The sequence below is a fragment of the Myxocyprinus asiaticus genome, chromosome 23 (assembly GCF_019703515.2).
Source record: "Myxocyprinus asiaticus isolate MX2 ecotype Aquarium Trade chromosome 23, UBuf_Myxa_2, whole genome shotgun sequence".
Taxonomy (NCBI): domain Eukaryota; kingdom Metazoa; phylum Chordata; class Actinopteri; order Cypriniformes; family Catostomidae; genus Myxocyprinus; species Myxocyprinus asiaticus.
The window spans coordinates 29,555,557-29,569,581 of NC_059366.1; the positions used below are offsets into that span (position 1 = coordinate 29,555,557).

General features: G+C 34.8%; 1 protein-coding gene across 1 annotated transcript; it reads right to left on the reverse strand.

The window, feature by feature from the left end:
- Nucleotides 1-4,929: 4,929 nt before the first annotated feature.
- LOC127414085 (RPE-retinal G protein-coupled receptor-like) lies at nucleotides 4,930-11,471 on the reverse strand. The gene is made up of 7 exons (XM_051651817.1): nucleotides 11,175-11,471; nucleotides 10,574-10,730; nucleotides 9,102-9,223; nucleotides 8,526-8,679; nucleotides 8,187-8,304; nucleotides 7,434-7,547; nucleotides 4,930-7,229 (listed from the first exon to the last, which is right to left on the reverse strand). Exons 1-7 carry the CDS (start codon nucleotides 11,251-11,253, stop codon nucleotides 7,086-7,088), a joined length of 888 nt encoding a protein of 295 aa, XP_051507777.1. The 5' UTR covers nucleotides 11,254-11,471; the 3' UTR covers nucleotides 4,930-7,085.
- Nucleotides 11,472-14,025: the final 2,554 nt, after the last annotated feature.

Here is a 14,025-nt window from a genome sequence, read left to right on the forward strand (position 1 = left end):
CACAATGACTGTCGCCCCCTACTCCAACTAAAGGCTTGGTAGGCTGTGAAGTAACTGAACTGAAGTGGAATAATTGCTATGTAATTATATCACGCAAGGTTATAATGGGTTTAATGGGTAATTTGTTTGATCACAGGTTGGCTGTATTATGTAACAGAACTGCAGAGCATTTCTGACATGTAAATGTTTTAAAAAATCATTATTGGTAGGAATATAATTTTATTCACGAACAAAACAACAGCAAACCAATGTAATTAGCAAGACGAGTAATTAGAAGAATAATTTAAGAGTTAGCCCAACATCACTAAATGTTTGTGGGACTGGGATCACTGTAACTGGATTTCAGGACCACAGCTGATTGGACAGCTCCTCGTCTGTTCAAGCAAAGACTGATCAGCTGTTGAACTGAAGCAACTTGGAGCTTTCAAGGCAGCAGTGGCAACATGCAGTGACAGCAGTAAGTAGCCTATTGCCATTTTTAAAGAATTATTTGTCTTGCTTTTGACTGACAGGAATCTAATGCTTGTTCCTTTTTAAACGTCGATTGGACTCAGAAATTTTTGATAGAGATGTAACGCCATCTGCTGTGCAAGTGCGCCCGCGAACCCGACACAACATTTTCTGCTTGGTGAAGTTCAATAATTCGGTGTTAGTGACATCTAGTGTTTTCTTTTTTCTTTTTTTCTTTTTGCTGTATACTGCAGCGTGCAAACCTTGGATTAGTGGCAAGTCTAGACGTTCAAAACAAATATTGCAGCTTAATGGCCGTGATTTGTGGCACATATTTATCAGAAGAATTTTATTTTATTTAAAAAAATAAAATAAAATTTTAACTTGCAGACGACTAAAAAGAAGATAAATAAATATGGTCGGGAAAAAAACATTTTGAGGACAGTTAGTTTCTGTTAGAGCCACAATAACTGTTGTTAGTCCAGAGGATTTTTTTTAAATTATTTTTATTTTTTTAATAATAAATAAATACACATAAGTGTAAGATGGCAGACAACTTGTGATATCAGATGTGTCCCCTCAAAATTACAAAATTCTTGCTGCAAATATACTACTCTAGCATGCTCGTTTGCATGATGGGACAAATAAACACGGGTTAGACAGCATCTGTTACACTTGTTTTCGTAAATTAATAATGTTATACTTACCTTTTGCCACAAGATGTCTCTACTTGTGCATTCATGCTATCAATGGCATGTCATAATCAGTTGCTGAAAATTTGAAAATAATAATTTCTATATACATGTATATATGTATTTCAGAAAGGTCTATTTAAAATAAAATACCAAATACCTCTCCTTTTCTGTTAGAGTTTTTATTGTCAGGGGAAGAAATATGTACAGCATGTCACATTCATATTCCATGTCTATGGAAATATGTTCAAAGTGAATTTTCTTACTCAAATGCCAGATAATGCATAATAACATAATAACAACAAACTGTTGCATCACATGATGGCATCATGTATATACACATGCCATGTAGTGTACTACTACATAAAATGCACTTGAATCTGCTGTTTCACTTGGAACTTGTTGTTTTTATGGTTTCTCTCTGTCTTTCTATCACTGTCTTTCTCTCCTGTACTCTACAGCCTGTCTTTGCAGTCTATTCATTCAATGGAAATAAAATGGTTTTAATTCCTTATATTGGCCTGGTGTGAAGCAGATACGCCATTTATCCCCATTCCCTCCTCCACACTGGATTGGTTCTCTTAGGATCAAAGTTTTTTGCTTTTCTGGCATTGACTCATTCTGATCTGATTTCAAATCAAGACATACAAGATCACACTGTAATCTTCTTTGGTAAAAAAGAATTAATTAATGATGTCTGTGAATTTCAATCAAACTCCCATTAAAGAAATGTTCAACTGAAAATGCCCAGTAGTAAGTTGAAGATTCTCAGTGTATGGAAATTAGATTTTGGGGTGTGAGTGGACAAAATCCCTCTTAATTGATATTTTAGATAGAATTACCCTGAATCCGGAGCAATACATTTTACAAGCTTATAATGCCATCCTTTCATGAGTCTTGTTCAACATTTCTGCTAATCTGTTAGGCACGTTCTCTGCAAATTTAATTTGTTTTTGACTATACTGAAATAGAAGATGGTCAAAAGAAGTGTAATTCTTTGGTCTTGAACACACATTTGTGTTCATACTCAGATTATGTTTGTATACTGTTTAGATGCACACAGAAGATCACAATACACTGTGCAACATCAAACCACGTGTTCTTGTCATTCCAAGCACCTCCTTCAGTCACAACAAGTTGCATACACAACATTACATGATATGTGGACATGTGAAATTGAAATATGCAGAAAATAATGATTGAAAATGTTTAATCCTAATGGCTGAGTCAATCCTAAACAAAAGGATTAAGCTATCTTTGTTGAGGAAATACAATTTCATTAATGGAGGCTGGTTCAGACAGCAGCCAAGCTAGTCACATGAAAAATTAACCAAAGCTAAGAAATAGTTACACACCATCAGCTCTCTGTTTTCTTTCAGTTTAAAAGGCAAAAACATACAGATAATTTAACATTTAAAGGTTTGTTACGAGTATGGGGACATGCTGTACATGACAAACAAAACTTGAGACATATTTTACTTTCAGAAGGTCTACTATTGGTGGCAAGTTGCAGTGTCCATTTCTCATTCTGATAAAGACTTAATAATGATTTTATTTGAAATATAAAATAAATTCATTATAGTCTTAGCTCAGATTCACTTAGTTCTTATTAAAAGTAAATGCTTGTGAAGTTGTGAACTCTCAAATGGGTGACAAATTGCTTTGATTTTATTACAGTATATGATTATACTGAAGTTGATATTATTACTGAAATTGTTATTTGTTGTAGCAGTAGATTTTTTTATCCCTTTTCCCCTATTCATATTGTTTTTTCTATGGGGGAATTAATGGATTAATTAAATACACATCAATTTATTCTTGATACCCAGGTAAATTTGAATTAACTTCAAATGACTCTATAAATCATTTATATATCCGTTTTCATTTCACAGTATGGTTAAAAATGACTTTAGTGCTTTAAATGACTGAGAACACAGAGCTCTCTAAAGAGCAATGACGCACACATCAGTAATCCAGATTACACTATGTCCATAATCCTTTAATATATATATATATATATATATATATATATATATATATATATATATATATATATATATATATATATATATATATTTAAAAAGCACCAACATTTATTTTTTGACAGACATATGTCTACTTTTAATTGTTCATGCAGTCATTAATGTTCTTAAACACACTCAGTGGAACAAATCCCCAAAATTTCTTTTTTTAGTGCTAAACCACCCCATCATCAGTTTTTAATTAACTGATGTTGTCTGGAGTATCACTATATGTTACAACACTGCAAGTTTGGTTGGTACTGTGTGACAGGCTGCTTCCCATCTATGCACATTTGCATAATGATTGCATAATCTGCTTCAAATGTGGACGACAGATCTTTAATCAAATAAATAATACATGGCTTCTGGAAGCCAGTCTGATCTTTCACCCTGCTCTTGAAGCTCTGGGGAGCTGATCACAAGCTTGTGACTGATTACTCTGGACTGCAGGGTAGGGGCTCAGACACTCACATTGTCAGTACAATGTGTTACATGTTATAAATACACTGTAAAAAAGTGTAACTGGCAGTTGTGGTTGCTAGAATAATTATGTAAATATATAGTAAAAATGTAAACAACTTTACAGAACAACCTGTACATTTTAAAGTTTAAAACTGTTGAAATTTACATGATCACGATGGCACTGTAAAAAACAAAAAAAAAATCTATTAAATAAAAAAAAAAAAATGCTATACACTTGATATTAAACTTCTGAAACTGTAAAAATCTGCTTTTCACTTTATAATGTATTGTTAATCACCATAAAAATGACAGAAGCGCACATGATGACATGAAGTTCACCAACAGAGGCTCTTCCTGGAGCAATGACCAATAAACATGTAGAGACAGTGCTCAGTGTCACTCACACAAACACTAAACACCATTAGGGTAACATGTGAAATTTAAATAATGCAGTAAATATTAACTAAACTACATCAAATATAAAACATAACACCCCAATGTATGTAACTAATATTAAAAATAAGAAGAAACATAACTATTCCCATAAAATATAATGAAATATGATAGGTCATGCAGAGAATTGTGGGAACGCCTGATTATATTTTTTTACTGTAATTTTAACAATAATCTATTACATGTACTCTCTTGTTAAACATAATGTAAATTTTTACCATTAATTATACAGGAAAACTACACTTTTTACATCTAAAACAATGTAATTTTTACAACATTTTATAGTAAAAATTACTGTATTGTCTTTTAAAATATATATAAAAAATTTACTGTATATTTTACAGTTAACACTCATTAATCACTCGTTTTTTTCTGTTGAATTTTTGCAGTCTATTACCGTTAAAATTACAGACATTTTTTACAGTGTAGAGTTGAACATGTCAGCATTAGAGAGGACAGTCAGGGATATCAGAGCATCTCTTTAAATGTGTGATATTATTTTAGAGTTCTTGACCCTTAAACGGCTTCAATAACATGTACACAAAGCTGCGAACTATTCATGTCAATATATATGAGAATGATGTGTTATTTGAGCACTACAAGCTGTGATATTTAGCCTCTGATTGTATGTTATCTGAACATGTAGTATTAATATGTGCTTTTCTTTTCTGTTTAGTAAACATATTCCAATTATGGAATACATGGGATTTGTCTAAGAGTATGCAACAAACAATGTTAAAAGAAAAAAAAAATTGCATTTGACAAAGATACAGAAGTCAATATATCAATAACTGACTATATATACTTGCCAAAGAATATATTTGGAAAATCAAACTTGCACTGTGCCAACTCTGTGTAAATACTGTATGTATAACTGCTTAAAATGGCCCTTTATAAGATTTATCAATTGAAATATGAGTGGTTACACAATGTTACATCAAAAACAGTTTAAGAAGCAATCAGAAATCTTTGTTGTTATACATACATACATACATATATTACAATGTATAAATACATACAGTACACAAAGATGTTGACCAACAAAGAACTTGCTTTTTAATACATTTTTAATACATTTGCAAAGTTATCAAAAATCTGTTTTTTTTGCTTTGTCATTATGGGGTATGGAATGTAGATTGCAGAAACAGTGCATTCAGAAAGTATTCAGACCCCTTCTTTTTTTTCTCATTTTGTTATGTTGTAGCCTTATAATGACTCCATAATGACAAAGCAAAAACCAGATTTTTGTTAACTTTGCTATTACATAAGCTACATTTCATGTGCTTTTCTGAGTATTTGTTAGTACAAACAAGTAAAAGTTTGTCTCATTTCCTTAATAACACATTAGAAGATAGTCATTATTAAACTGTTTTACTATGAATTTATAATCACAACTATTCTGTTAGAGTATCATCAAGGGGATCCTGTACAGTATGTTATTGTCTTTTATATTTATCTGTGAAATTTGTAGTGACCATATTCTGCTAATTTTAGTTTAAATCATGCTCTGTTGAGTCCGTCTTTGCCCAAAGAAAATGTTCTTGATAACTTACATTGCAGGCTACTGGTTATTTTACCCTTAGGTTGAAAAATGACCTGTCATTATTTTTTTTAAAGTTTTTTTATCCCCTTTTCTCCCAATTTGGAATGCCCAATTTCCACTACTTAGTAGGTCCTCGTGGTGGCGTGGTTACTCACCTCAATCCGGGTGGTAGAGGATAAGTCTCAGTTGCCTCCACATCTGAGACAGTCAATCTGCGCATCTTATCACGTGGCTCATTGTGCATGACACCGCGAAGACTCCGCATGTGGAGGCTCATGCTACTCTCCGTGATCCACGCACAACTTACCACTGCCACAGTGAGAGTGAGAACCACTAATCGCGACCACAAGGAGGTTACCCCATGTGACTCTACCCTCCCTAGCAACCGGGCAAATTTGGTTGCTTAGGAGACCTAGCTGGAGTCACTCAACACACCCTGGTTTCGAACTTGTGACTCCAGGGGTGGTAGTCAGTGTCAATACTCGCTGAGCTACCCAGGCCTCACCTGTCATTAGTTCTAATATTACTGTTGCCTCTGACTGTATGTTATCTGAATATATAGTAATAATATTGCTGTTTAATAATTCATATTTTGTTTTCAGATATCAGTATGCTTCAAGATGTTGTAATGGAGAGAGAATTTGTAGTAAGATCACTGGTCTGAGAATATTTCCAATTGCAGTGTGTCTTGTGCATAATCTTTTTTCTTTTGACTAATCTTGTGCACTGGGTTAATGTGTTTTCATGAAAAGCACTGTTGTTACTGGGATTAGAAAATGCTGCTTGCCTAATTCTGCCCTATAAGCTTGATGTAGACCTTCCCACTGTGGAAAATAAAGTACACTATATATGTTTTCAGGGTGCGTCATTCTGTACATTCTGGATAACATGACTAACATTATTAACAAAGCAGTGGTAAATGTAAAAGTACTGCGCTATTTAAGATAGCAGGAATTTGTTTCTATTTCAGTGGAGTCCCGTCTTTTTGGCTGGTGTGACATTTGAAAAGGCAGTTGTTATCTACAGTATTACAGCACTTATATGCAATTATAAAATATTTGAATGGATTACCAGCAAACTTATACCTCAAAATAGATTATATGATTCATGATTATGATTTGATTCAACAGCATAAATGAAAGCAGCTTAACCCTTATTGAATGATGGCCACATATTCTCTTCTTACAAATCCGTTGCAATGATATAGGAAAAACATTGAACCCTGTTCAGTCAAATTTCCATTAGGAATAGCTTATGTGCTTTGTCAGAATGTCAGTGCAGACATTTTATACTCTTCAAAATCTCCTATTTTAAATATAACAGACCATACTACCACAAACATAGACTCAACGCTCCTATGGCACACAAATATACAACAAGGATGACATGAGCAAACAAAGCCAATAAGCATGTGTCATACCTGTTAGAAACTACCAGGACATTAACTGTTATGATATGGTTAGTTTATTTGGACTTGTTCTCAATAGCAGGGGTCTCAATATTTTGCCCAGTGAGCAACTGCCAGATTCCTCCTCTATAGTTCTCATTTCCAAGGGCATAAACAAAGACATTGAAAGTAGGTGATGTCTTGGCCAAAATGGGAGCCATCTGTAAAGAATACATGAAAATGCTCAGATACATTTTACGCATACAGTGTTATAGAAATAGTTTCACAGAAATAGTTATTTCAGTTATTTATTCATAATTTCATGATGTGTTTTGCAACTATAAGTTCTAGTGCTTTGCTCAGAATTGACTTTAGTATTTAGTGTAGTGTGTCTGCCATGCTTTAAAACAGAGTGATTTTCTCACCATTCTTAGTTTAGGAGAGACAAGGGTAGCATTTTCCACAGCAGCATAGAAAGCCAGGACACCATAGGGGCCCCAGCAAAGCAACATGGTCTTCAGAGGAGTGCTACAGTTGAACTTTACATAGAGAGTATGCAAAGCAGCTTTAGTCTGTCAGCTAGCATACTTGGGATTTCTAAGTCACATGCTGCAGATTTAACTTAGATGCAATAAAGTCTTACATTCTACTATTCTGATGAGTAATCATGTTAACATTGAACATAAAACACAAAAATAACTTTGTTTTGAATGTAATAACCTGGAAGTTCATTAGATCTGATGTGATAAGTTTAATTGGGCATGAAGACTCTACAAAGAAATAATGACATGACCTACATAGTGTTTAATACGTTTACACAATAAAATTAGAGTTTAGTAGTACAAACTGAACAAACTGTGCCCCAGTTACAGCAATAGTGCACAACCAATCAGTTATTCCAATGGTCATCTCCAGTGTATCTTACAAGCAAACTGTCTGTACAGATTTGTATGCGATAATATTTAGTGTTACGTAATACAGTAGTTCTGTCCTGGAGAAGGGTACACTTGCTGTTGCAGAGATATCTTTGTGCTCCCAGGCAAAACGTCTCTTTGCCCTACCTAGTCACCATGAGTACTGGTCTTATGCAACATGAGGGGAAATGTATACTCAATTCTTTTCATGTAACCCTTTGGTCTTACATATCAAATTTTAATAATGTGCTGAGGATACTTTACCTTGGCCTGGCCAGTCTTCTTGAATTTCTTATCAATGGACTGGTAGGAAGACAGCACAACAAACACCTGAATGCCCATGTTGAAGATGGACATGGGGATTAAGTAAGACACGTAGTTCCTGAGTAAAAGAACAGACGATATTGTACACAACTGGCCTTCAAGGGTCTCATTTCATAGTGAACAGATTTACGAAGAGGAAATGAGCATATGACCTCCCTATGATCCCATTATTGTTATGGGACAAAGCAATGTTTTTGTATGTTACAACATGACCTGTAGACCAAGTACATGAATCTACATGACATTAATCATGAATGTACTAGTCAACTGTGCTCTTACCTGTCTCCCTTGCTGTAGTCCAGAGTGCAGCAGGTCCTCAGGGGCTCGTAGTCATACTCTCCCCAGCCAAAGAGAGGCATGGCAGACCAGAAGGCAGTGAAGAGCCAGATGAAGATAAACAGGGTGATGGCACTGCTCCACTGCAACTTTGTCCCTAATGATACCAAGGTGAGTTAAGTTATATTGTAATTGATAAATTAATAACAATTAATAATCAATTAATAATCAATTAATAATGATATTAAATTAAAACTTAGTTAAATTAATTCAACTCAGATCTGTATGTCCAATTACATTATACAGTATTTACTCAATATAAAATGTTGACCTTATATCTAAAACTGAATTGCTTAGTGCTGACATATTAAATTGCAACCATTCACTGAGGGCCTTTGGATAGAACAGATCTTGGTAAAGCCTTTGTACACTATAATGCCTTTGAATAGGAACTCCTGCTGGTGGTCTTTGCAACATGGGTGGGCTGGACTAATTGTCAAATTTCATCCTTAGCCCATTGAAGTGCTGATCCTATGGTGAGACTCTGGAGTACTAAGGGTCTCTGGTTCTGTTACTCACTGGTGCAGTACTGGTGGTATCTGTCCCAAGCAATGGCTGCAATAAAGTGGATGCTGGCAAGAGCTGTCACAAAGCCCTGGAAGCCATGGGTCTGACATCCATCTGATCCATAAGGCCAGTATCTAGGTGTTAAAAAAGATCAAATATTAAAGAAGATCAAAGTTAACTGGTTGACCTTTTGGCATTATTTTTACTGTATGTATAACTAGGCCTATATATTATATTTATATATTTATATTCTATGTATTAAAGGTACAGCTTATGTATATGCAGGGTTGGGAGGGTTACAATTTGTAACATATTCCGTTAGATTACTCAAGGTCAGTAACGTATTCTAAATACTTTGGATTACTTCTTCAGCACTGGTAGATTTTTTCACTTGTTTTGACTATAAAAACTCTGCCAGTACAGTAAGACAAAATACACATGTTAAAAATACATTCTCTGAAAAATCTAAATATCTTATGCAGTGTTGTTTAAGGATTTTTAGATATTTTACAGGAAAACAATACAAAAATTATTAACAAGAAAACGATTTTTGCCCTAATATCAAAGGTCTTACAAGAAAAAAAGAAATTATGATCCAACGTGAATTTACATGTGCATGTAAAATGGCTAGAAATAGCATTTTAGCTTAGTGTAAAGCTGACTCTAGTGAAAACATACTCAAGGTTTATTTCTATTTCTTCTGCTCCAAACTTACTTCAATCTTACTTCTCTGTCTGCTCGTATGAATGTAACACATCATAAGAAAGTGTTTCCCACTGTTAAAATGCACTTTGGATCGCATCATTTATATGTATAAATGTTTTCCATCTGAAAGGACTAAATATTAAATGAAACAAATGACAATAAAATGCAAAGTATTCTCTTCAGTAATCAAAATACTATTTGAATGTAACTGTATTCTAATTATTAAATTGTAACTGTAGTGGATTACAGTTACTAATATTTTGTATTTTAAATACGTAATCCCGTTACATATATTCCATTACTCCCCAACACTGTGTATATGTAATATGGCTGTTTTATCCAAGGCAATATCACCATAGATAGAGTATTGAGGGGACATGCCCCCCTCCCCCAATATTAAGATTATCCAATCAATATTAATATATATTTTTTATGATTCCATATCTTTTGCGTTACATCCCTCCAATCTTGAACGTCTCCTCATTGCTTGTATCATTAAATATGGAAACCAATTGAACTACTAGTATTAGCCTTACAGTGTCTTTGGCTTATTTAATCACATTGCTTATCTCTGTGACATCAATTTGATTACATTAGACATTTAATCACCGAGGCAAATCTGACCAAATCCTGCAACCCTTTGCAATTTAATTCGCATAGTTTAGTCATTATGAAAATGACAGTCTTATTACATCGCAGCTGTATTTACATCCGTGACAAGCCATTTGCCTCTAGAGTTCAGTCAACAACATCAACACAAAAAACGTGCTCTGGCTCACCTCAAAAAGCTTGAGAAGGCAGCAACAGTGGCGTTCATAGAAATACCCATATCTGCCAAGGCAAGACTGAATACAAGAAAATTACTTGGGGTCCGTAATTCTCTTATTTTGAGAAAAGCAACAACTGTGACAGCATTCAGGAAGAATCCGAGGAGACCTTCAGAGGACATAGAAAAATGTGTGAACGTTCAGAGCACCTTGCTTCAAGACTCCAAACCAGCACAGTTAGGGGCCGTTCACACCGAACGCGTATTTTGCGTCCGTTCGCGGTGTTTTAATTGTTTTGTGTAAACATATGTGCAAGATGGATGCCGTTTACCGTTGTTTTGCGTTTCTAGACACCTGCGTTCTGCTGTATTCTTGGCCCAAGTACGGTTTGGTGTGAACGCCCCCTTACGCAACAGTAATACTATATATTTCAGTGGCAGTCTACAGAATGAAAATTAAATAACCACTATGTTATTTTGCCACAACTGCACGGCCATAGGGCGGTTATTATCCCCGGCGTGCAAAAAGCATCCTTTCAAGGCTAAATAGCCTACATATCCAGAAGGCGATGGCAAGTGATACTCTTTTTAACCTGAACACCAACGACTCTTACCCTCCACGAGCAGACAAGATGCGAGGGAGAACACGTCGAAGTCGGAGAATCCCTCCGGTAATGGATAAGATTTCACCATTTTACCACCAAACTGTGCAGAAATCACAGTCCACTATTCAGCCCGCTGGTTCTGGATGTGCCTCTGTGTGTTCAAACGAAGCCTTCTTTTAAAGGAGCATTTCACGTGAAAAAGCATGAACGTAATTATGTAAAGCCCTTTCCATTTGCTTCAATCCGCACAAGAATGTCTTAATGAACGTAACAACTTCATTGCCTCCTAATATGTATTTACACAAGGCGACAGTAAAGCGCTCATTCAGTTACACAACAAGCCTTTGTGTGTTGGACGCTCGACCGCTCTGATAGTAAGACTGAGGTGGATGAGAACCAGCCCAGCCTGTGCCGATTCAGTGAGTTTTTGCTCTGGTCGCTGCACAACAGGTGTTGTTGAGCTGTCACTCTTGACACTTATAGAGATTGTATCTGATGGTTTGCATACAGATAAGTACAGTTCTTTTACAATGACTAAGCCATGAATTTATAACTCTTCAGCCAACCCACTGTCATCACCCCTATACTGTAATTAATAAATCTTTACACAGTAGAGAAGGAAAATGGAAATGTCTTCCAAAAAAAAAAAAAAAATCACAAGTGTAAAATGGGATAAAATAATTATCCTAAGACATATTTGATTTGGGGTCACTCTGCACATCCCTGCACAATTACAACAAACCATCCATTCTCCCCAACATATGTATCCTATACATTCTATGAATATTTTGTGCAGACAATGAGTAATTTGAATTCCTCTCTATGAAAAGCCCTTTGTTGCCAGACTGCATTATTCATACTTGAGTGGAAACCCAATAATAAACAAGTTGCAAAGAGTAACACTGACTGATACACTAACCTCATTTTTGCCATTGAACATTTACAATCATAAATGATTAATCACAAAAAGTGTTGTGTAATTCCACATAAAATACTGTATATCCTCAGATTTTAAGGTGAACACTTGCAATGGCAAAATCCCAATTCAAGGCTTACCATACCATAAAAGGACCAAACAAGACCCATATTGTTCAGTCAAGTCTTAGCCTCAGATTATGAGATTGTGAAAGCCATGAAATATCATTTAAATGTTAAAGAAAATGCAAAGTCATATGAAACAGCAAAATCAAACAGCTTATTTAGGTTTGTAAAAGCAAATTTATTCCACTAAAATGTACATATGTCCACATATATTTGAGTTAGAAATAGAGTTTATTGAAATTGTCACGTGAGATCTGATCACAACAGATCACCCTAATGGCAACTTAAAGTCTGAGTTGCTTGGACCACTTTTGGCAAAGACATTAGAAAATCAATCACAGTTAGCAGAATGTGTTTTCCCTCCTAAACTGATGTGCAATTTTAGACCTATAGCTAAAAACCAAATGGGCATATTTCATCAAGTGGAGATAGAGGAGAAAGCAAAAGAAAGAAAGAAAAATTATCAAATGAAGCAAATAAACTGAAATAATAATAATAATAATGTTCTCATGTCTGAAAGTTAAATGGTCTTCAAAATTCCTAACCCATGATGTCAACAATACAGCTTGAACTAGACCTCTCTAAGCTGTGATTTTCGCACATTATGAGCTGTATATGTCATAAATTCCTCACATACTGCATACAGGTCCTCTGTACAATAACCTGTGAAAGACACTTTGGTTTTGCTGTTGCAAATATGATTAATTAAGATCTTTAGGGGAATACTGAGATGTTTTCGCATAAACTCAATGCCTATTATGAGGTTTAAAAGGTCAGATGTTAAAGAAATTTTTAGCATTTTTCAAGTTGATATGTAACACGTACTCAGCACTGTACTGATAATACTAGGAATTACAGTACTGTGCAAAAGTTTTAGACACTTATGAAAAATGTTGCATAGTGAGGATGTCTTCAAAAATAATGACGTAAATAGTAAACATAAAAAAGCCAAATCAATATTCGGTGTGACAACATTTGCCTTCAAAACAGCACCAATTCTCCTAGGTACAACTGGACACAGTTTTTCTTGGTTGTTGGAAGATAGGATGTTCCAAGCTTCTTGGAGAATTTGCCACAGTTCTTCTATCTGTTAGGCTGTCTCAATTGCTTCTGTCTCTTTATGTAATCTCAGACTGACACGATGTTCAGTGGGGGGGCCATGACATCTGTTCCAGGGCTCCCTGTTTTTCTATTCTAATCTTTTCTATTTGCAAAAGTAATGTTTGGGAGTCTAACATTTATATTTCCTATAGATACACTAAAGCTGAAGATATAAATAACCATCTTAAGACAAATGTTTTTGTGAAACATCTTATGTGCCGAAGACTTTTGCACAGTACTGTACATTTCAACATGATGTCATATAACAATTCAGTTCCTTACTAAATGCACAATCTAAAAGCCATATAGCACTTTCAAATAAATATTAAATGTTTTTCAAAAAACAAACACATTTAAACACTTTTTAAAAATGTTTTTATCTTTCTTCCTTTCTTAAAGCTCATGGCACTGTTGGGAAATTATTGGTTATATTTTTTATAGCTTGGCACTTATTTGAGTTTAGTCATGACAAAAGATTCAGTGCCAAGTTTAAACTTGTGCTGTGTTTACAAACCCAAAAATGAAAATGGCTTTTGGGAAGAATGGACAGTGGGCCAGTGGTAAGGGTGAGGGTGAAGAAAAATAATCTCAATTAACAGGTTGGTACACATCAACATTCTATGCCAAAGATGAGCCACACATATTACACTCAGAAACAAAGCACATGCAAACTGTAATTTTGGTAACAGAAACAGTAATTATGTAAACATTTTCCTGT